The sequence below is a fragment of the Coffea eugenioides genome, chromosome 3 (assembly GCF_003713205.1).
Source record: "Coffea eugenioides isolate CCC68of chromosome 3, Ceug_1.0, whole genome shotgun sequence".
Classification (NCBI taxonomy): Eukaryota; Viridiplantae; Streptophyta; class Magnoliopsida; order Gentianales; family Rubiaceae; genus Coffea; species Coffea eugenioides.
Genome location: NC_040037.1, coordinates 20160759 through 20186004, shown reverse-complemented (window position 1 = coordinate 20186004; position 25246 = coordinate 20160759). Strand labels below are relative to the sequence as shown.

Sequence of the window (25246 nt, the reverse complement as noted above, 5' to 3'; positions counted from 1 at the left end):
GCTCCACATATATATGTGTGTGCGCAGATACACACACCGATGCACACACACATATATATAAACCTGATGGAAAAGATAAATGATCAGGGAAATCAAACAGCAATAACAAAGATTGTGACTCAAAATGTAATGAGAACATTGAAGAGGAAAATTAGAAGTAGTGCAAAACTAAGCCCTAAAAGTAATGGAAATGGTGCACAAGTTGTGGATGTTTCTCTCTATCTCTCTCACACACCACACAAACTCATGGCGTCACCTCCTGTGGAAGGACCTCAATGGACATTGCAATAACAGGTACATAGATTCAATTTCTGGACGTGGTTCTTCCACAGGTACATAGGTTCAATTTGTAGACATATGTAGGTTCAATTTGAGCCTATGTACGGATATTGTAATGTTTGTGAAGGTTCTTCTGCAGCTGGTGAGGCCTTGCGTTTCTGTTGTGTATGAGAGAGACGGAGAGAAATGTCCACAACTTGTGCACCATTTGCACTACTTTTAGCACGGCTTAGTTTTGCTTCCATGTTGTTAGCTGGACCTTTTTCCTCTTCCTCTTTTAATCTTCTCATTACTTTTTCAGCCACCCTCTTTTTTTATTGCTGTTTGATTTCTTTTATTTTTATCTTTTCCATCAAGTTTATATATGTATGTATTTATGTACTTGTATATACATGTACGTGTGTTTTTTTGTGTGTGTGTGTGGACATACATTTATGAGATCTGCAATCTTAAAGCTTCAATGAGTTAATTGCAAATTCATTTCCGTTTGTGAAATCACTAAATCTAGAGACAGCTGAGCTCAAAATCATGATCCTTGGTCAGGTAAGCTGGGCATACAAGAATATTTTCTTATGAAACATGGATCACCAAATCCACAAGTTCCAATAAGGCTTTGGTTCATGCATTTTGACTTCAACATACTTCTAATCAAATCAATAAAACAATCAAGATTAATGCTCTGATCTTTGGCCACTTGAAGAGGACTAAAATGGTTTATGGTTTATGCATATGGTGTTTAGAATTATGCTCTCTGTTCTCTGCTTCTAATCTTTTGTCGATGTGAATCAAGCTATTTCTTTTCCCTTTCTATCTTTTCTAAAGCCAAGAATGGGATTCCTTCTTGTTGATCTTGATGATTGGACCTGCCCAATTTATGCAATCCCTCTTTCAAGTTTGTTCAGAATTTTCTTTTTCATTTTGTACTGTTCATCGTATATGGATGAATAACAAGTACATGTAGTCAATAGAGTAATCACCTAATCTTTAAATGTCATTCATTCAAGCTACTGTTAGTTTTCTGGCATGACTTGTCTTGAAATCAGAATCTGTTTTAGAAATATATTTTGACTAGCTCATTTCCTCAGGCTGGATTCTTGGAAGGAATAACCAATATAGTTCCAGGTATGTGTTTTTAATATGTTGGAGATAATTGAAATTAATGACTTATATCTTTGGTGAAGTTCAGAATAATCTTTCCACTTCTACAGCTTTGGGGGGTATAAACATCAAAGCGCTCTTGGATGATGCTGATGCAGAAGGAGGCGGCAAAGTTTTACTAGATTTCAAAGACAGGATGGGTGATAGGATTCAAGTCTTTTTGGAATAAAGATATGAAATTCATTCTTTAAAGCTTAAGCAGATAAGTTACAGCTTCTTCTGAATCTCTTACAAAATGAGCACTTTTTATACAATGGGGCAGGACTGCATGAAACATGGATTGGCTTGTCCTGTATGTCGTTGTACCATATGGATTTAATGTTTAAGTTATTTAAGTGTTTTATACCTCATTGGATTATGCTTATAGTGCCTTATACTTGTTTAGGAAAAGGTCTTATATCTTGGTTGCCCCATTTGCATGAGAAGAAGATCAAAATTCTATTTTCTCCAACCAAAATGGGACTTAATCCAAAAATTTTAGGAATTTGGCCTTGGCTTGGGTATTTCTATCAGTGAGCGGAACCTTTAAAGCCAATCCCATTCAGCTTCAAATGGACAAAAATTCTCGGTCTTTCTCATTCAAGTGTCAAAGCTAGATCGATACTAATTAAACTTCCTCCTTACCTTGTCTATTTCCTGTTGAAGGCTTACTGAATTCTTCCTAGAAATCCTTATATTTTGTTTATTGATAAAAAAAAAAAATTGTTGACAAACGAAATAAACACAGATATAAGGGTTTTACCTTTCTTTTTTTTTCAATTTCAAGAATGGAAGGCTAATTTCCCCTTCAACCTTAAGGATAAGGTCTTATAATCTGTTTCCCTCCCATTTTGCATGAGAAGAAGATTAATATTATTTCTCAACCAAATGGGACTTGAAACTAAGACAAAGGGAGAGAAAATACTCTTCTACATATCTTTGGACTACACAATATACATATATATATACACAAGTGTAACCTAATTTGGATCCTAAAATCATGCTAATCTAAATCAATCTACTACCTAATTTATATATGATACTATAATCATATGATACCTAATTAATACATGATACTATAATCATATTTTTCCTAATATTTACAATATCAAATCTTTCCATAATATCATATCACATATCTTCAACACTCCCCCTCAAGCTGGAGCATAGATGTTGCTCATGCCCAGCTTGTTACAAAGATAATCAACTCGAACCCCATGTAGAGCCTTCGTAAAGAGATCTCCCAATTGTTCTCCAGTCCTTACAAATCCTGTAGAGATCAAGCCCTGCTGTATTTTCTCACGAACAAAATGACAATCTATTTCGATGTGTTTTGTTCGCTCATGAAATACGGGATTGGATGCAATATGAAGAGCTGCTTGGTTATCACACCACAATTTTGCAGGCATTGAGGTTTTGAGACCTACTTCAGTTAGAAGTTGATTTATCCACATGATTTCACATACTGATTGTGCCATAGCTCTATATTCTGACTCTGCACTCAATCGTGAGACAACATTCTGCTTCTTACTCTTCCATGAGACCAGGTTTCCTCCAACAAAGACACAAAATCCAGTCGTAGATCTTCGATCTGCCTTGGATCCTGCCCAATCAGCATCTGAAAAACACTCAATCCTAGTATGACCATGATTTTTATACAGAATACCACGTCCAGGAGCTCCTTTTAAATAACACAAAATTTGTTCTACAGCTGCCCAATGATTAATAGTAGGATTAGTCATATATTGACTAACAACACTAACTGAATACGCGATATCTGGACGAGTCACTGTAAGATAATTCAACTTTCCAACCAATCTTCTATACCTCCCAGGATCTTCTAACAATTCACCTTCTTTTGTGAGCTGCAAGTTAGGAATCATTGAGGTACTAGCTGGTTTAGCCCCCAATTTTCCCGTTTCAGATAGCAAGTCAAGAACATATTTTCTTTGGGACAGGAATATCCCCTTCCTACTCTTTGCTACCTCAATACCCAAAAAATACTTTAACAGCCCCAAATCCTTTGTCTGAAATTGACTATGAAGAAAAGTTTAAGAGATGAAATACCTGCAGCATCATTCCCAGTGATAACAATATCATCCACATATACTACCAACAAAACAATACCAGCTTCAGACTGTTTGTAGAAAACAGAATGATCAGATTTGCTTTTCTGCATCCCAAACCTTTCAACTGCTAGACTAAATTTTCCAAACCAAGCACGAGGACTTTGTTTCAGTCCATACAAGGACTTCCGAAGATGACAAACCTTCCCACACTCCCCCTGAGCAACAAACCTTGGTGGTTGCTCCATATAAACTTCCTCTTGGAGGTCTCCATGAAGAAAGGCATTCTTGATATCTAGTTGATGCAAAGGCCAATTATGAGTGGCTGCCATAGAAATGAATAACCTGACAGATGTTAACTTAGCAACAGGGGAAAAACTATCAGAATAATCCTCTCCATAGATTTGGACATAGCCTTTGGCAACAAGACGAGCTTTTAACCGAGCAACCGACCCATCAGGATTAAATTTAACTGCAAAAATCCACTTACTCCCAATGGCCTTCTTCCCTGCAGGTAAATTTACTAAGTTCCAAGTATCATTACCATCTAGAGCATTCATCTCCTCTATCATAGCATTGCGCCATCCGGGATGGGATAGGGCTTCATGAACAGTTTTAGGAAGGGAGATAGAATCAATAGATGTAATAAAGGAACAAGAAGAGGTGGGTAAATGATTATAAGATACACACGAAGACACAGGATAAGTGCATTGACGCTTACCTTTGCGAAGAGCAATAGGAAGATCATCATTTGAGACAGGATCTAGTAACGAAGGAACCGGTTCAGGGCATGCATCAGGAGACTTTTGTCGTCGAGAATATACCTGAGTAATTGGAGGTTTAGCAGGGGAAGAACTTGAGGATGTGACAGTATAGATTAACAAATCATCATCCTCCTCTTGACATGAATGAGATGAGGATGGGGTAAAAGGTGTATTTTCAAGAAAAGTAACATCAACTGACACAATGTACCTACCGAGACTAGGACAATAACATCTATATCCTTTTTGGACACGGGAATAACCAAGAAAAATACATTTCAATGATTTGGGGTCTAATTTAGTGACTTGGGGACGAGAGTCGCGAACAAAACATGTACACCCAAAGATTTTAGGTTCGATGGGAAACAAGGGTCTATTTGGAAAAAGAGTGTTATAAGGAGTCCCACCATTCAGAACAGATGAAGGCAGACGGTTAATTAGAAAGCAAGCTGTGGACACTGCATCAGCCCAAAAATGTTTAGGAACATGCATTTGAAATGATAAGGCTCTTGCAGTTTCGAGCAAATGTCTATTCTTTCGTTCTGCGACCCCATTTTAGGATGGTGTATCCACACAAGAGGTTTGATGAATAATGCCATTTTGCACCATATAAGATTGAAAAGGTGCGAATAAATATTCTTTGGCATTGTCACTTCGCAATATTTGTACAGAACGCTTAAATTGGGTCTTAACCTCAGCACAAAAAGCACAAAAATGAGAAAACAACTCTGACCGATTTTTCATCAAATATAACCAAGTCATACGAGAATGGTCATCGACAAAAGTAACAAAATACTTGAATCCAGTTTTAGAAATGACTGGACTAGGTTCCCAGACATCTGAATGAACTAATGCAAAAGGAGCATCCGCCCGTTTATTGACTCTAGGACTCAGATTAACACGATGATGTTTAGCAAACTGACAAGACTCACAATCTAATAAAGACAAACTCTGAAATTGTGGACAAAGTATCTTTAACAACGGGAGAGAAGGATGACCCAACCTACAATGTGCTTCAAATGGAGTTACAATTCCAGAACAAGCTATGGACTTTGGTATCTGTGTGTCAAGAATGTAAAGACCTCCAGATTCATGCCCTTTACCAATAATCTGCTTCGTCGTAAGATCCTGAAACAAGCAATAGTCAGGAAAAAATTGGGCAGAACAATTGAGGGCACGAGTAAGTTTACTCACAGAAATTAGATTAAAAGACAACTCAGGCAAACTTAAGACAGATGACAATGAGATTAATGGAGTGGGGTTAACTGAGCCTGATCCAAGAACACGAGATTTTGACCCATCAGCTAAGGTAATTGTAGGTGCAGATGTGTGTGGCTGAAAGGTAGAAAATAAACTAGAATTACCTGTCATATGATCTGTGGCACCAGAATCAATTACCCATTTGGAGGATGAGGACACAAGGCATGTGTTTGGTTTACCTGACTCAGCGATGGCAGTTACGGGAGTAGATGAAGACTTTAATGATTCTTGATACTGAGAAAATTTAGCAAATTCATCTGCAGAGATCGTAACAGACTTTTCATGGTTAATAGCATCATTGGTAGAAGCAATATGTGCGGATTGAGTTCTCTGGTTCCTGTACTGCAATTTCTTACAATCACGCTTCATATGACCCGGCTTATGACAATAGTAACACACAACCACTTCTGCATTCTGTCCCCGAGTGTCAATTCCTTTACCACCACCTTTGTATTGCTGTTTTTCAAGACCAACAAGAGCACTGCTGGACTGAACAGACTGGGTATTCTCTGTGCGAAGCACCCTACTAAACACATCTTGCAAGGATGAGATCTCAGGATTGGAAAGAATCTGAGATTTAGCAGCTTCAAATTCAGGTGAAAGACCAGCCAAAAAACTCATAATTGCCATCTGTTCCCGTTGAGTTTGCTGAACTTTCACATCAAAACTAAACGGTAATAACAGATTAAGCTCCTCATAAGTTTTCTTAAAATCCATAAAATAAGTCATGATGGACTTATCTTGTTTCTCTGCACGATAAAAGGCTTGACACACCTCATATATGCGAGAAATATTCCCTTTACCAGAATACAAAAATTCTAAATACTCCATTAACTCCTTAACAAATTCACAGTGATTAATTAAGCTAATTACCTCACTGTCAATAGAATTCCGTATTTGCAGGAACAATCTAGCATCTTCCCTTAGCCATGTCTGTCTTGAACCATCTTTTGGAGGATCATCAGTCAGATGATTGTCTTTATCAATGCTTCGCAGATAAAGACGAACTGTTTTGCTCCAATCAAGATAGTTAGAATTGTTGAGTTTGTGGTCCGTGATCTTAGACATCACAGGAACCACATCAGACGTAACGACAGATTTCGTTTCTGCCATGGGTTCAGAATTAACAGAATAAAAACAAAAAAGGACAGACCTGAACTCTTTAAAACAAGAGTGAAGAATAGAACACAGATGTGTCCTATACAGAACCAGATGAACCGAATGATGACTACTAAATTTTCCGGCAGCGGACAGAGACCCTAACCTTGATGGTAGGGCTCTGATACCATGAAAACTTAGAAAAAGGGAGAGAAAATACTTTTCTTCATACCTCTGGACTACACAATATACATATATATATACAAGTGTAACTACCTAATTAATATATGATACTTTAATCATATGATACCTAATTAATACATGATACTATAATCATATGATACCTAATTAATACATGATACTATAATCATATCTTTCCTAATATTTACACATATCTTCAACAGGACTTAATCCAAAAATTTTTGAATTTTGCGATGTAGATAAGGATTGTACCCATTTTTGGGCATACCACTTAGTATTAAGATTCAGAGGAGTGCTAACAATTTCCAGGATTTTAAGTTGATCTATTTATTTAATTTGAGAATGCAAATGATACAAGAAATTAATTGTTGTTTTGTAACTCAAGAATCTATCAAAATTGTATTTTTTGTGGAGGTTCAGTTATGAGGTTTTGGCACCCTGATTACATCTTCATTTAGACTTCATACTATTTCCTAATACTTCTTGTAAACATAAGAAGTGATGATAAGCAATCTAGACACATAAAATAAGATGTTTTCTTAGACAAGAATGGTATGCAAATACTATAAGATAGGATACATAATGAATTCATAACTAAAACATGTAAGTGTGCCCCAAGACTTAGAGGTCTTGGGTTCAAATCTCCCTTCTTCCCTCCCCGCTTCTTAAATAAATCCCACTCCTCCCCTGCTAGAAAATTTAATTTAAAAAAAATGTATGTTTTTTTATAGGAAAATCAAAAAAGATAAAGATAGGAAGTTGAAATGGAGCTGTTACTAGTAAATTAAGATTTCAATGTTTTAGAATTGAACATAGCTTTTTAATCAAACAAGAAAACCTATGTATCAACCAACTTTATGTTAAATTTTCTAAAGGACAGGGAATGCAATTTGCAGAACTGGGTTATTAATGAATTCCTAAAAATAAGGGAAAATAAAACTTTATTTACTCTTAAAGTTGAAATATATCAAAGAGGGATACAACCTCCAGTTGTGTCTTCATTGGAGGGGGTATCCAAAGAAAAAAGAGATAAAAAAAGAAGCTGAAGAAATTTGCATAAAAGTATAATAGTAGACACAATCTAGGTTGACTAACAGTGCTGAAGATTGAATGGAGATGCACCTACTTGCTTTGGAGAGTGTGGGAGGTTCTTCTTTTATGACTTAGGATGCTACGACTTACAAAACCTTATCATTTGAAATCCATGCTGCTTTGCAATTTTTGTAGTATACGTCTTAGACTTGCTGGATAATTGAGTATGCCTTGAAAATCTTTAGTTTTTGGCTGTGACCATAAGGCCAATAATCTCAATTCATAAGATCTGTTATATAAATTTTCAAGATTGCTATAAATAGAACAGGTGAAATTATTCAGATTTCTTGAAAATGTTAGATTAACTTGGGACTGAAGGGTTTAAACAATAATTGGTTTTATTTTTGACGATTTTGCTCGTGGTATTGGTTGCATTCTTTCATCCCATTGATACTGTCACGATTGAGATCCCCCCCACTTCTTACATTTCAAGGATAGTTATTATAATTGATATCTAATGTAAACTTTTTAGCATTTGACCAAACCACTCAACAATTATATCATAAACCTTCTATATTGAAATATGAATCATGTAAAGCTAGAAAAAGTTTTCAAGACATGATACTTGAAACGACTTAACATAGATAAGGTCTCACGAGATATGGAGTACATTGTTTGTTAATTAAGAGATCATGCTAGCTTCAACATTTCACTTCTACTGACAAAAATAATGAATGAAAAACTTAAAGAGAGAGAGAGAGCAAAATGAATATCCAATGTTTTCCGGAAAGTCTACATCTTGTAATCCTCCTGTAGGAAGCTCTCATAAGATGTTCCTGCAAGCGCCTTCTCAACATCCACCCAGTTCTCAACCAGGGAAGATAAGGACCCTCTATGTATTTTAACATGATGACTAACTAACTCCATTCTTGGAACCCTCAGAAAATCTTGAGCATCTATCAGTTTAGTCTGATTTTTTATTATGTCCTCATAATATAGAACAATATGTCGAGTGCTGTTGAAGTATTCTAAAGCTTTAGTTACCATCTCTTCTACTTGCCTCAGGTTGGCTATCAGCATTGCTGCATTAATTGTTGGCTTGTATCCTGCTAGAATCTCAGCTTCCTCAAGAGAATGCACGTGTGATTTGTGTGTCCCGTTCAATAGTTTCGCATTTGTATCGTACGAGTTTGCAAGGTCAGAGATCATCCTGCGCAGAAGATTTCTTCTGAGGACGAAAATTATCGATACTCCTCTACTCATGAAGTATTCTAGTATTTCTTCATGATGCAGCATTACACCCTGATTAAGCATCCACTTCAATCCAACAGCAGCAGTGCACTCATTCCTGGAAGCACTGGTCAAGAAATCTAGATTGTAGAGTTTGTCTAAAGTTTCAACTATAGTTGAAGCATTAGCTCTCCGGGGTTTGACTGAGAAGATCTCCCCATTAGAGCTTATGTTGATATGACTGTTCAACAATGTTTCAAACCATCCGCTCCCTGATCTTTGCATGGAGAGAATAGCAAAATATCGAACAGGATTGCATTCACACTCAGCTCTGCTAAAAGTTTTGGGTTTGGGATAGTGCAAGAAAGGCTTTTCTGAAGGTTCAATCCTAGGATTTTTGCATGGCCTTGCCAGTTCAACCCTTGACAGTCTTCCACTGGAAGGGGCACTGATTTGCCTAAGAGATACATAACATATATAAACTCCACAAACAATTGAGAACATCAATACCACCATTCTCAACCACCAGATTGATTTCTTTGGAGGCTTAAAGATCAAGCTACCCTTGTTGAAGAAACAGAGATTGAATGCCATGTTTGGGGCAATTAAAAGAAGGGGAAAAAGGGCGTCTTCTTATAGCACAAAATTCAAGCCTTTTTTACTCTGTTTATGCCAGAATAAAAAGGGGAAAAAGGAGAATCAAGTTTCCTTATTCTTTCTCCCTTGGTTTAGTCAGCCAATTATAATCTCTTTCCCTAGATGAAAATTAAAATAGATTACAGAATTAAGTATTGAATTACCAATTTCATAACCCTACCAATTATGCTAGTGGGAAAGAATCTTGAATATGGAAACATCGTTCAGTATAAGGGTTAGTCCCAAAGTTGCTATAGTCTGCCTTGGAAATGCATATATGGTATCTTCTTGGGATCTTACGAAGTTTCTTTTAGAGTTGATAACCCTTGACCTCCCTTACTTCAGCAGCAATCATGCTTTATTGGATTAATTCCATTTTGCACCTTCAAACTTGTATCATTTTTTCATTTTTCACCATAAACTTTACTTTTGAACACTTTGCACTCTAAGCTCTTAATTTTGAATACTTTGAATCCTAAACTCTCAACTTTGTCCAATTTAAATCCAATCAATGGCTATATGTTCGCAAAATGAATGAGATAAAGAGCAGTGAAAATTAATGACAATGTACCATTTTGTTCTAATTGTGATCCCTTAACTTTTTATACCACTTTTAGTACATTATCATTGATTTATACGGTCTCAACTATTAATATTGTTAGCAAAATTAACGAGATAAAAGATGATACAAATTAATGACAATGTATTGTTTTATTTTTGTTGTGATACCTTGGCACCTTTTGACTACATTAGACACATTATCATTGATTTGTTGGGTCTTTTATGTCATTAATTTTGCTAAAATTGTCATTGATTGGACTTAAATAGAACGAACTTGAGAGTTTAAGTTGTAAAGTATCCAAAATTAAGAGTTTAGGGTGTAAAGCATCCAAAATTAAAGTTTAAGTTTCAAAGTAAAAAAATAATACAAGTTCGGGGATGCAAAGTGGTGGTTGTCCTGCTTTATTAGATACTTTTAGAGCTTAGTGAACTTTTACTCGTATGTTTGAAATTTAATTACCAAGAAACATGGATGATGAAATTTGTCTATGCAAGCAAATAGTTGGCAAATGAAACATATTAATTCTCAAAACTACGTATCAACCCTAATCCACCATACTCATACAAATAGTTTGTAATGAAACAAATTAATTCTGTATATCTAAATTTTCAAAACTATATAAAAGCCCTAATCCACCATACTCTATCGTTAATAACAAATGCTTGCAACTAGAAGTTATCTAATTAATGTACTTACTCGAGAAATGCACGTCACACGATACGATAGAGTATTCTTCGAGACATCATAATAAAGTTCTCACTCTCAGTTGAAATTTTCTTGAAATTTATTAGGACACTTAGCCAACATCTTTCCAAACAGGCAAACATGATAATCATCTTTTCCATAACGACCAACAATCTTTTCATAGCACACGGATAAACTACTACATCTTTCTTCCAAGACCTTGTTGCAACCTGTGGAAGAATCTTCATTACTCCCCTTAACCAGACTGTCTAATCCAAGATGTTCAACAAAACCTCATGTGCTGGTTATATTGGCACAAGAATCCCAAACTCTCTAAAACACTGGTCAAAATCATCAAGCAAATCTTGCACATTTTGTCCAGAGACATGAATTTCCTCAGAGACTCTCCAAAGGGCATGGAGTCCGAATCATCGAGTAGAATTTGGAGATTGGACTTTTGTACTTCGGGGGTTTACTATTCTATTTGCATGTTGCTACTACTACAGTACTACTCCTCACACTATTTATACGTTTCCAACAAAAGCCCTTTTTATAATGGTTATAAAATTAATTACAGCATAAGTTTAGATTATTTGAGAGCTAACAGCTTCGTTTAGAATATTGTTTGTAATGGTTATAAAATTACAACATAAAATTTGCATATCATCAAATCTATTTTACTCTAAAGTTAGTGATAAAAATCTTAAACAATGATATATCATAAGCTTTTCTTTGATTTTTTTTTTTTTTTGCATTTAATGTTTCCAAGATGGAGCTAGCTAGACAATTGTTAAATTTTTATTTTTCAAACTACATATTAAAGAATAAATGTGATGGGTTAAATATTAAAGGTTCTTTTAATAATTGCAAAAAAAAAAGGAAACTTGTCAAGTACTTTTGCCTCATATAACCCAAATGTTTTTTTTTTTTTTTTGAAAAAAAAACTAGAGTTGAGTTTTGTAAAAGGGAACAAGTTTGGCCACAACAAATAGTTGACCAATAACTTCTATACAAAAACATTTGGAAAAACTTGGTGTCAAGATTAACATTATAAAAGATAACAAATGACACATAAACAACAATCATTTGTGGGTGCTTATGTAATTTTGTTTGAAGTAAAGTAATGTTGTTTGGAGTAAAGTAATGTAAATATGTGTTTCTATTACTTAATATTTTTTATCCACAATAAATTTTTGTTTGCAATATCACTTAATATTTTTTTCTACTAAGAATAGATATAAAAATAAATTTTGACCTTCTGTTATCATAACTATTTATTCTTAAAAAGCGTACATTTTCTTTTATATATAAAAGTGTGCATTTGTCCATAATTGCCCCTAGTCACATTTAGTAAGGAACCTAAAAGCCAAATGATAATTTTTCAATGCACTAATAATTCATTCTTTTTTATAAGTAATGCACTAATAATTCATGGGAAAGAGTACAATTCATTAGCTTTTTTTTTATGGTTTTAGTTGCAATCATCTCCAATATTTAACTAGTCTATAGTGGGAACAAAAGGCATTTTCCTAAAGTTGATATTGATAAAGTGTGACTACCTCCAAAATTTAAGAGCACAATGTTTCAAAAACTTTACTTTTATTGTTTACTCTTGCTAATTGCTTCTGAGAGAGTCAAGACTACCTAAGAAAAAATTCAGAGGTGGGAAGGAAGGAAATTTTTTTTGGAAAAAAAATTTGCCTTTGGAGAGTAATGTTTTCATTTGAGGATATACACTCATTAGTTCTATGTTTAAGGCCATATGTTTATAGCTTATAGAGATCAATTTTTGTTAATTTTGTGAAAAAGAAAAAACTTTTTTAATTTTGAATTCTTTTAAGGAAAACCACCAGGTATATATTATGGGATTTGGTGTGGAACTCTACTTGTATTAAGATTGGAACATAAAAGCACTACCTTGAAATACATTACACAAAGATATAGAAGAAATGTCCGAGCAATCTAATCTAATCAATGATGCATAACTCAACACTATTTTCCTATTTCTAGTAGGTTGGAAGTTCAAATTCCTATCTTCTCCATTAAATCTAAGACACCAAAACTTCAACAATCTCCATAGTGATGCTAGAGTATTTTTTTTTTCTTCCCTTTCAATTTAAGCTCATAATACCATGTTTGAATAAAGTGATCTTGATTACATGTATGTGTAATGTCGTATAAATAAAGGTACTTCGGAATCATAATATCATGACATTAAACTATGAAAATGCATATTCTGAAGACAGGCTAAATATAGGCTAGCTGCAATTGGAAGTTGCCCCATTCCAATTAATTTACAAGAATTTTGTTAACGGGGTACTCTGTTAACGTATCTAATATTCACCTAACCCACCATATATATACACAGATTAACAATTATTACCCTCTCTTGCATTTATATACTTTCTCTATTCAATCTTACCCACCCTAACCCTCCCTTATATTTATTTATTTTTTCAAATTAATTTTACATTTCCTAAAATATGGCACCTGAAAATATATCTTAACGAATGTCCTATGGACATCTGTTAGAAAGACCCATTACAAAGCCTAGAATCTAGAAAACAATCATTGTTGTAGCTGCATCAAATTAGGTCCATGTCTCAATAAATTAATTACATATGTGTGATATAGGAATTGTCATATTCAAATAAATAAAACCACATGTTATTTGATACAAGCACCATCAGCTTCAGTGTGACATCTCAACCCCAAAACCACGACTTCTGAAAGTACTGAGGCTGTTAAAGTTCTCAATTGCCTAATACTGCAGAGTACTCAAAGTTATGTGTAGCAGCAGTTCCTTTAAATTCTCCACACCCAAGAAAGCCAAAACAAGTACTAAAAGTAATTGTTTGCATAAAGGCAGCCGTAAGATGGGAATATTACAAAAACGGCCTTACAAACATGAAAATTGTCATTACAAGTAATTGACACTAGACAAGCTATTGAGGTGATTCCAGATTTGATAATAGGACTAGATTGAGAAGTTACAGATGAAATGCTCCTTTCAACTAGTGGCAATGAAAACATCTGCTGGCCCAATTCCCATAAGAAATACGATATAAGTAAATACATGTAAATTTCTATAGTCAAAGATTAGAACTCCCCTTTTTCATGGTAAAATGGCACTTCCACATAAATTCCCACATCTGAAAGGATCAAACCAAAGACATTACATATAGAGGATATTGTGAACGCAAACCCCCAAGATCAAACTCCCAAAATCCCGGTATATACAAAAGGCATCTCGGTATCAGATGACCTGAATTTAGCTGGCCCCTGACACAACAATGCAGTTACAAATTGAAGAAGGTGCCTTTTTAACATGGTACTTGACCTTACATCTTCTTCTTGAAAGTTGCTGGGTCAAAGCATTCATCAAACCATCTAAAATCAACTGGAACTTAGCACTTCGGTAGTGAGGGTTCGATATCACCTACTTCTCTCGTGTTATGGGTCTTTTGGTGAGCATAGTTCCTTCCTTCCTTGATATCATCTGTCTGATCGAAACTCCTTTTTCACCTGTCAGAATCGATTTTTGCTGGATAAAGATGGTTCATGACCTTGTGTATGTAAAGGTCTTCTTGTTAGTTGCTGGCCAAATCTTTCTTTAGCCTTTCTGAATCACCCGGAGCTTAGCACTTCGGCTGCGAGGGTTCAATGTCTCCTCCTTTTCAGAAGGTGTTATGGGTCTTTTTGTGAGGATAGATCCTATCTGTCCTGATATCATCCGTCTGATCCATGCTTCTTTTTCACCTCTGTCAACAATGACTTTTGCTGGATCACATGACCATCCATCTTGGACTTCATCCTTGCCTCCATTGCAATTAATAATATCAAGAAACGTCTGCTTTACAATCCTGTCCTCCAAACTGTGAAATGAGATTACTGCAAGCCTCCCTCCTGAAGCTAGGGAATCAAAACAAGCGTGGATGGAATCCTGTAGCGTGTTGAGTTCATCATTCACTGCAATTCTTAAAGCTTGAAACACTCTTATTGCTGTCTTGATCCAACCTTGCCTCCCTCCTGATACATTTGAATTAACTATTTATCAGGCATAGATAATCATAAAGAACTTGCAACAGAGAGAACTAGTCTCAGTACCAACAACACAAGAAATCCTTGACCATGAAAGAAATATTAATACGATTATTTGATCAAGCGTATAGCACTTCTGACATTATGGGCGTCTTAGAATACAAAATTGATCATTATTTAAAAACATGTAACATTCTAAAAGATGAAAAAAATCAACCAACCTCTTGTCCTCGAAGCTGAGCTCCGAATGAGATCTACTAGCTCAGCAGTAGAATGCAAACCACCATGTAAACGGGCCTTTACTATTTTGTTCTGGATGTGGTACCAATTGCTTTCTTCTCCATACTCCTGCAGTACCTTCCCCACTTCAGCATCTGGCCATGAGTTTAGAATGTCTTCTGCTTTTAGACTGGCCTGTCATAGCACCGATCTAATTCGTTAACTGAGAAAACTAATTGCAAGGGAAAAGATTGTGGAAATCTTAGTTCAAGATTAAACTGAGCACATATTGGAAAATGTGGGCAATTTATAGTAAATCATCAGATCTTTAACCATATACAAACAGTTTTCCGTAATCAACTAGTTTCGTGGTCTCCTTCATGTGCTCTACATTACATTAGTCATCTTTTATGCTTCAGTAATTCGAAATTACCATTGTTCTGTAGTTTCACAATTTGATTCTTCTGTCTTACATGCAACCGCATCCATATTCTTAACTTAATTTGGACTAAGCCTTCTTAGTAATAGTGTCTCATTTTCAATATTGAAGATTGGATTAGTAAAAGGTTTTTTAAGTCCATATATGCAATTATTCAAAATTCATTTAAAAGCAAAGAATGCAGTTCAGAAGCATTTCTTTCTGGTTATGAGAGATTTTGTAAGCCATTATATGCTTGACACCTGAAGATTTCTCAGCTACATTCCTGGTGGTATGATGCCTAAAGCTTGCTATAAAATATTCCTAGACTTTCCTGCACTAGAATCTTCAATGTCTCTGCAGTTCTAATCAACAATGAGTTATTACCAAAATAGTTAGATAGACACATAAATCAAAATAACTACCACTAAATTTGAGTAACAGACCACTCTCTCAACTTTTTTCTTGTAAACCAAAAGTGCGCGGGAATGTGACTTTTAACTTTGCTTACCTCACTTTCTTGTGTTTAACTTTACCACACAACTTTCCCTCTATTGCAACAAAGCTGCAGGAATGGGACACTCAAGTTAAAGTGTGTAAACAGAAACCCATACTCAAATCTCATAAAAATAGAATTCTGCAGACAGCTCAACTCAGTGAAGGTTGTATGTAAAGCTTGAAGGGAGGTCTTTGACAATAGCCAAAGTGAATTTAGGATATTGGCTGAGGCTCTGACATGTCTCCAATACTGGCCTTATGCCACGTCCCATTACAGATTATTACTAATATGGATACGATGCATTTCCATACTCCTTTTAACATTAGTGTTTATTTGTATATGTGATTTTCTTCGAGCATAGCATATATGATTTATTTGTGCAGCAATATCTCAATATACATGTTTTTCTACCGCCAAACTCAAGTCCTTCTATAAGGTTTATTAACCGAATTTAAAGCACTTTGGGAGATTTAGGTTCTGTTTGTTTGGACTGAAAATCTTTTCCAGAAAATATTTTCTTCAATTTCTGGTGTTTGGCTGCAAAAGAGGTTAGGAAAATTTTCTGGTAGAAAATCTTTTACAGAAGTTAATAACTTCGGTAATTTCTGACAACTATCGCAACTTCCGGAATTAAGATACGGAATTAGAAATCTCTTGGTGTAAAATGACTTCCGGAATTAAGATGCGGAAGTTAATTTCTGACAATATCGCAACTTATCAGTCTCCTCAGCACTTGGCTATTGTACAAAACCATCAAGTACTAAACCACAGATCAAATCAACAGCAGCATCCCTGCACTTGCTGCTGCAAATCCCGCAGCTTTCCATCTCTGTGAGCTCTTCCTCTTTCTTATGTTCCTCCCTACTATTCCTTTTCTCTTGCGCCACACACAAACACAATTATGGATTATACAATTCTAGATCTAGATTGGGCTTTGCATTGAGAAGTTTTGGAGAAGAAAAATAAGTGAAGCGAATTGAGGCAGGAGGAACATTTTTAGAAGAAGAGTTAATACAATAAACATGAAGTTTCAATTGCTAATTTCTTATAATGGTTCAATCAGTGGGAAGCATATAATTTAAACTCTTTATGTCTATGATACTCAACTGGATTTGAGAGATTATGAGTTCCTGGTTCTGGTCTTTGATTTATTTTTTGGAACTTGAAAGGATTTGGATTGGGGATTGCTTGTGGGTAGAGGCAGTGATAATTAGTAGTAGCGATTAGCAAAGGAGAAATCCGGGGACGACATTATTGTTGGAGGATTTTAATTTTTTTGGAGCATTTTCATAAAATTGCACCAAACACCAGAAAATGAAGGGAAAATTAGATATTTTCCAGGAAAGGATTTTCAATGAATATGTTTCTTAGGGAAAATATTCTACATTGAAACAAACAGACCGTTAGTAAGATGCATTTCTACTAATGTAGGAAAAAGTGTTGAATGTAGAATTTGTCTATCTCTTCGTTGGTAAATAATGACGGTTTTGTCTAGGGCACTTAAGTATTCCATAGCAAAACTTTCTCTTTAAGTAAGATATTAAAGAACTTGCTACTTGACACAAATAGATAGTTCAAAGTTTATGTATAGTAATGCCCAACCACAGGGAAAGACTGAATTCCATAAAATCTAAGTTGCAAACTCCATTTAAAATCCAAGACTATAGTTATCATCATAACATTTCACATTACTTCAGAAAAAAAGCAGGGAGGTATAAGACCTCAAAAATTATTCTTCAGGTATACCTCCCCCCGGCCCCCCTCCCCCCTCATTCATTCATTCATATGTACTCATATATATGTATGCAGAGTGTGGTGTGTAGGAAGATACATGCATGTATAACCTTCTGTGGACATTAAAACCTGATAGTAAAAGAATGTAGTGGCTCTAACACTTCTTTGCCATTCATCCCTATCTCAAATCTAAATTCTTCAGCAAACAATCTTTTTTCGTGTTTCTCATTATTTCATTCCTCAAGCACTACAAACTTTCTCAAATCTTACTCCATCCGCCAGATTCACATTTTATCATGGAAGGATTAAACCTGTTACGCACTTTATACCACTAGCTATATCTTTATTTTTACCTCAATAAATTGGTATTGAAGTTCTTACTTCAGTCCATGAAAATTACTAATTTCAACAGTCAGACAAAACCCAAAAGCTAAAAATCTTGGCCACTATTTAATTCATTTTTATAATTCTTAATTGACAAAGTCAACAAAGTTGGCTAAATCTTTGTTTTTGTTTTATTACATAATTCTTGGTCTAAAATTAGAGCTGTATCTCTAATATTGAATGGTAAGAATCAGTAAGGACAGCCCTTTTGAGGTCTATAGGAAAGAAAAAGCAAAGTAAGCAAACAAGAGCTGAGGATGTGAGAAGAATAATATCACAAGAAAGGTTGCAAAAAAAAGGGAGTCACATCTGCAAATTGGTTATGGTAATGTATCCACACAAATATATTCTTTAGGGTATTTTATCCAACTTTCTAATTGGTTTGGTGCATGCAACCACTGTTGGAGAGAAATAACTTTCTGCAAATTATTTGAGCTAGTGACACTGGACATCAGTGTATAATCTATTACCTAACTGTTTTCTTTTGAACATTTGTGCTCTACTCATTCTACTTATGGCTGCATCAAATGTTAACCAGAATAAAACATGATAATATGCTATAGCAGGGGGACAGTATATATATATATATATATATATATATATATATTTTAACAGCTTAAGCAATAAATCCTCGGACAAGGCTACTGAAGTTCTGCGCAATTTGGCCAGCCTAAGGGAAAATAATAGTTGTATACCACACCCACTACACCCAACAGCAAAAAGATGCCAAAGATGCAGGGGAATACTTTTGCACATCATTCTCATCTTTCATTTATCGCTTTTTATTGAAGAAAGATTTGTTTTCAACACTTATAATAAAAAATGCTGAAGTTCCTACCTCTTTTACGAGATTTTTAACATATTCAGCACACACTTAAAACATACTACTCCACAAGGATGTGGCTGCGGTTACCTGAGGATTCATTCGCATATCAAGTGGCCCATTATTTAGCACACTAAATCCCCTTTCTGCATTGTTCACCTGCACGTGAGAGTTTTACCGAGTCAATAGCGGTTAATAGCAAAGCCTGATAACATGAGAGGTGAATAATGGTCTCCTAGATAATATTCAGATAGAAAGAGGCATAAAGTCAAAAGAGCAAACCTGCATGGATGACATCCCCAAGTCCATTAATATCCCATCGACCAATAATTTCTCGTCAATATCATGGAGGACAGACTTGATATTCTTAAAATTATTGACAAAAGTCTTTACTTGTAAGTCTGAAGTAAACTTGCAACAATCCGGGTATAAGTCACCTTTTATCCTAGCTTGAGCAATCTCATGGGCAACAGGATCAACATCCAGGCCAAGAAATAATTTCATCTCAGGGTGTGCCTTAATTATCTGTTATTTTCAGCAAGATACTTTCAGAAAGCAAAAGACAATCTTCAAGAGCTCAGAATGTAATAGTGAAAACAAGCTACAAGAGATTACTATCCTTCTTTGTAGGAAGAGTAATACATATGGTCACCTCCCTGGAAACTTTTACCAGTAGAAAAAGGGATTCCCTTCTCCAAACCAAGGAAGTTTCCAAATACTTTTATAGGATCAGTAGAAATATGATTTACTATGTTAAAATGCTAGCAAACATTAGCATACAGTAATAAAGTCAAGCACAAAGCTCATAGTTCACGTGCAAAATCCTCTCAAATAGACATACAAATAAGCTTCATTGTCTACTCGCAGTGAGAAAAGAAGTATCCATAATCTTCTATATGAATTTTAATTCTAGATACCTGAAAGCCCCCATCAACTAGCATCCACCATGCAAAAATGAAGAAAACATGACACTCTCAAAGCACCAGTCTGACCCTCTCATGGTACAAGAAAAACTCAAAAGACAAAAGTAAGCCAATAGGATACAGATGCCTTGCCACTCAAAAGTTGAACGAGGATAAGAAAATCCATTTCTAGTCTGAAAAGAATGGACATAATATAAGACTACCTTTTAAGCTCTAAGTGAGACCGTTTTTCCTTTGTTTCTTAGAACTGAAACCGGGATGCAAATAGAAACTCCCTCAAGCTAAACAACTTGGCTCAAATTCCCTTATTGCTTGGCATAGGATAAGAATGAGAATTCCTTTTATTATAGGCTTTAACAAGAAGTCAAAAACATCGTGCTTTGATGAACAACAAAATTATAATGAGTTTTGTATTTTACTCTCTATCCCTCATGAAAATCGATTAGCAGGAACCCCATTGATTTTCCCCATGCTTGATTTTAATCCCTTTTGAGATGAATCAAGAAAACTATCCTATTTGGTATACTTAGGGTGAGATTAGTCTAATAGTATAGCTGAATGTTGGGTTGAACAAACCAAAGAGATTCACTTTCCAAATACATCAACAAAAAGGAGGAAAAAAGAAGAAAAAGAAAAGATCCACCAGCCACACAAAGACTTACCAAAGCAAGAAATATCACAGGTTCCTATGATGCAATTGTCCAGGAGGAGCAAGAAAGGGGTAAGAAGCCAGAACAGTGCTGAGTGTCTACCTGATATAAAGTAGAGAATGACCTTAACAGGCAAAGCTAAGAATCATATCAGTTCATGCACAGGGATCAGCAATTACTCCTGGGTATTTTTCTAGAAGTCAGATACGTTAACCTCCTACAATTTAAATTAGAAATGCAGCAACGGACAAGGATAGGTTAATTATTTGAGCTCAAGAAAGTTACTATGGATAATTGTTACTGAATAATGGTCAATCCAATAGCTAGTATCTTTCATTTTTAAAATTTTCCAAATTTAAATTATACTGTTCAAGAATGAGAGGTAAAATGCGTGAAGAGAGTTTCAGGTAGGACTCATTTGGCTTATTAGAAATACACCAATGGACAAGGACAAGCTACTAGTTGTGCTTAAAAAGTTACTATGGATAATTGTTACTGAATAATGGTCAATCCAACAGCTAGTAGTTTTTCTTTCTAAATTTTTCCAAATTTATATATATTGTTCGACAATGAGAGGTAAATTGTGTGAAGAGAGTTTCAGGTAGGACTCATTTGGCTTATTAGGAAATTTAGCCTCACGTGCAGTTAACATGAAGCAATTTCATGAGTTTTATCACTATCTATGTACTTAGACAATCAAGAACTGTTAACCTAATATAGAACAGGTGTCACTTTTCCACCAATAATTTAGGTATTGCTATTGCTCTACCACTTGTATAATACTGACTAATATAACTATTTCCCGTTTGTTGACTTTGAGTTGCACATCAGAATTTAATTCTCTGCAGCTTCTTAGAGACCCCTCACATAAGTCAAATAAAACACCTGCAATTGTTAGAACACCGCACAGCTCAGACAATGATCCAGGCATCCAGCATAGAAACCAGAGTTCTATCATGCTTACAACCACTCGAGGGTCAAATGATGAATTCATGTACGTTGTAACATGAAATCTGTTGTTTTGAAAACAATAGGTGATCTTTCTAAAGGTAAGATCAATCACTCTGAGCCATTCAGCTTGCATTACATGAAGAATTTATCAGAGCTAGGCGATCTACAGTTGATAAATCTTGCTAGAGGAGGGAAATGGGGTCTAACAATTTGATGGTTGGGAAGATTAATACCTGGGCTAGTTAATTTGAAAAGCTTAACAAAATTTTCTCAGCATAATTTGGTTTACTCACAAATTGAACACAATTCTAACCTTATAAAAATTTGTAGATGTAGAAACATATTCAGAGCAATCAAATTATTCTCCAGAAGAAGATCCCTCAGAAGAAATCAAAGGACGCTACTATATAGAGCGAACCAAGCCTTATAATAATTTCTCATATTAAAGTAAAATAACACAGGTGATGAAGAGGAAAATCAGTCACCCAATACCTAAAGAGTCTAATAGACTAGAAACAGCATCTAAAAATGGGGATTGGTGCAGGAAAGAAAAAACCCCAAGGAGTTGGTACATGGGCTGATGCAAGAAGCAAATGAGCGGCAAGATTATCAAAATTAAAACAAGAGAAGATATTGGATAAACATATGAGAAAAATCCTCCCACTGAGATTGAGAATTAGCATCAGACAGCTTGTAAGTGCTCAATTGTAGCAGCAATTTTCTTGAATTTAATTAGCAATTAGCATGGAAAAAGCCCTTTATATGTGCTAATATATGTTACAGAAGTACATGTTGCAAGAAATAGTTCATCCTAATGAGGAACATATGAAGAGGAAACTATTGCTTTGATGGATAGTGCTCACCGCTACTTAGAAGAGTCTTTACAGTCAGTACACACTTCTGCTGATTTTCGCCCATGGTTCTTCTTCCAAAGGAAAAATTATTGCCTAGATCCATGCTATTTCCAGAAAACTTTTCTATGGTTACAATCAAGCAACTGTATTCAGCTAGAAAATGCACCAAATTGTCCTTTCAAAATCTGTTAGACCTTCCAAATCAAAAATTCAAGGTTTGAAGTCTTCCCATCCTTCTCTGACCTTACTTTAACACCACTAATCATCAGACTGCAATTTGATCTACCAATAATCATTAATTGGTTGTCTACGACTAACTTAAATAACTGCAACAAACATGACTCACACGGAGTATTTCAGAATTATTCTCCATTTTACAACAAAAAGACATAGGGGCAATTACAAATTAAATGCAACATAAACAAACTTAAACTAAGCTAGGTACGATACAGTCACTACATTAAAGCAAGATCAACACTATTCTACGTATTCCCCTGAGTCTACTTCCCAAAATCAACATTATCTTCTTCAAAATGTGCTTTTATTTCCATGTGAGGTAGACAATTTAGCACGATTCCTTATACAATTGTGATATATGGTCATATTCCTGCTAACTAAAAAAGAAATCTCAAAACAAGTAAAAAAGAACGCATATATCAATAGGAAGGTAATTAATTAGCAAATTTCATTTCGAGGACAGATGATAAATGGTGAGATAATTAATCATCCTTATTCACCTATAGTGTATGGATATATACGTTCATTCACATTCCATACACATAATAATCTTGATACAACATCCGCCAACAACAAGTATAGGGAAATTTTCTAAATTTCTCTCATATCGTAAAGGGCATTCATATTAATTCCGATTTCAATAACGTCCACTTTATCGTATACTAAAATTCCCAAAATTGTACACTTCTCACGAATTAGGGCTCTGAACGGGCCATTCTAACTAATTCCCCCAAAATTGAAAGAAACGGAAAGGGAAATGAAACCTTAATAATGAGAAATACAGCAGAAACACATACCGCGGAGGAGTGGCCGGCAGCACCGAGGGTACAATCAACGAAAGAGCGGAGAGGCACGGAAGCAAAGACATCCAGGACTTCACCAAGCAAAACAGGAACATGTGGACAACTATTATCATTTCCATAGTACTTTAACAAGCTATCCTCATCAATCTCCCTATCCGAACGCGTCCGCCTCTTCACTTGCGACTCCACAAAGCTACTGGTCTTTTGCTTCAACACCTTTGCATTTTTTGCCTTCTGCTTCTTTTGCGCAGAGTTTGAAATACTACTGCTACTACATTCAAGTGTGGAAAAGTCGGCGGCCGCAGGGGTGATGGCTTTGGCGGCGGTGGAGCGGAAAAAGAGGGGGAATTTAGGTGGTGGTAGCTTAAGGGAACAATTGTATGGAAAGAGATTTTTGAGAGCTGATTTTGCCGCCATTGGCGGTGTTGATTATCTGCCGACCATTTGCAGACGGAACTATATAAAGCAATAGTAAACTGCTGTCTCTGGATTTGCTGCATTGCACCCCCCTTTTAACTTATACTCGATTCTCATTTTACACTAATACTAGTTTTTGGCCCCCGCGCCCAGCGCGGGTAGCCCGTGACGAAGACAGGGAGTTAGACGTTTAGGGCTTATAATTTTTATGCGGAAATGGCCATCTGCAGAATTGCAAATTGCATACTTGTAGATATATATGGACTTTTTATTCAATTAAATGTGATGACAGTCGGTTCAAAGGTAGATCCTTTCTACAAAAGCGTTTCATAGTGATTGTCTATTGGCATTTTGTTTTAGCTAGAAGTACGATGGTGTAAGCTGATCTTAGATTTGTCCTTTAACAAATATGCCCTAGCTTGTGAGGCATGAATCAGACTACAAAATGCCATAAACTTAATTTTCAAATGATTGCTGTAATATGAAAGGGTATTACTACAATTAAAAGTCAAACAATATTAGAAAAGCTACAAGTGAACACAAATACTGAAGTGTTATCAGAGTTGAATCTCAAAACCTGTATCATAATCACTTATCACTTGCCGCAGGCATCCTCTTCTTCCACCTTATTTATCCACAAAAACAAAAAAAAAAAAATCAGATAAGCTGGGTAAAGGAATTAAAAAAAAAAAAAATCCCTTGACAGGCGATAAAAGTAAGAATTCTTGTAAATATTTTTCTAAAAGATAACTTGGATGAATATTTGGTGCAATATTAGTGCGACATTTAAGGATAACATTCCCTAAAGCAATAAATAAAAATTAAGGAGATTTGGTGTTTCCATAATGAAAAAAAAAAGAGAAAAAATTATTTTTCTTAACATATTTTTAAAGCTTTGCAATTGTAACATTAGAAGAATTCAATGTAGATAGCCAAAAGAAGAAAGAATGCGTTAGATTTATTAGAAAACAAAGGAAAGTCGATCCAAAAGAAAAGGACGCATTTTTGGGATTATAGTAAATCTTGCACTTGCTTATACAATATGCAAGCGTTTAATTGTTGAGCATATAAACCACAGAAAAAGAATTCTAAACATAGGATAAGAACTCAAGTCAATTTGTTTTCAAAGTTTCATTTGCAGTTTGTCTTAGAAGTGTTTGGATATGTTAATACTAATATAACTATGTTTTCAACCATGTTAATACTGTTTGTGCAAAGTACTTAAATAATTAAGAGAAATGTTAGCGCAACCCCTCCTTTATGTTATTATACTTCATGAAATGCAGAAAGGTTTATGCTGGATTTGACAAAGTTGTGTATTGAAAATGTAGATAACTTAGCAATACA

General features: G+C 35.2%; 2 protein-coding genes across 3 annotated transcripts; both read right to left on the bottom strand.

The window, feature by feature from the left end:
• Positions 1–8626: 8626 nt before the first annotated feature.
• Positions 8627–9981, bottom strand: LOC113765242. The gene has a single exon (XM_027309354.1). The coding sequence runs from the start codon at positions 9656–9658 to the stop codon at positions 8627–8629; it is 1032 nt and encodes a 343-aa protein (XP_027165155.1). The 5' UTR covers positions 9659–9981.
• A 3802-nt stretch (positions 9982–13783) lies between these two features.
• On the bottom strand, positions 13784–24109 carry LOC113764470 (ribosomal RNA small subunit methyltransferase H). 2 transcript variants are annotated; one of them, XM_027308380.1, is made up of 5 exons: positions 23477–24109; positions 19347–19589; positions 19155–19223; positions 15209–15401; positions 13784–14975 (listed from the first exon to the last, which is right to left on the bottom strand). In XM_027308380.1, the coding sequence occupies exons 1-5, from the start codon at positions 23897–23899 to the stop codon at positions 14560–14562; spliced, it is 1344 nt and encodes a 447-aa protein (XP_027164181.1). In that variant the 5' UTR covers positions 23900–24109; the 3' UTR covers positions 13784–14559. The 2 variants fall into 2 exon arrangements, with proteins under 2 accessions (XP_027164181.1, XP_027164182.1); XM_027308381.1 differs by lacking the exon at positions 19347–19589.
• Between the last annotated feature and the right edge of the window lie 1137 nt (positions 24110–25246).

Bases quoted from the DNA above. Each gene is read 5' to 3' on its own strand.
- LOC113765242 (XM_027309354.1), bottom strand. From the start codon at position 9,658: ATGGCATTCAATCTCTGTTTCTTCAACAAGGGTAGCTTGATCTTTAAG.
- LOC113764470 (XM_027308380.1), bottom strand. From the start codon at position 23,899: ATGGCGGCAAAATCAGCTCTCAAAAATCTCTTTCCATACAATTGTTCC. The intron at 19,590-23,476 runs GTATGTGTTTCT...TGAAAATAACAG, and splicing joins CTGCCGGCCACTCCTCCGCG to ATAATTAAGGCACACCCTGA. The intron at 15,402-19,154 runs GTAACCGCAGCC...GTGCTATGACAG, and splicing joins ATATGCGAATGAATCCTCAG to GCCAGTCTAAAAGCAGAAGA.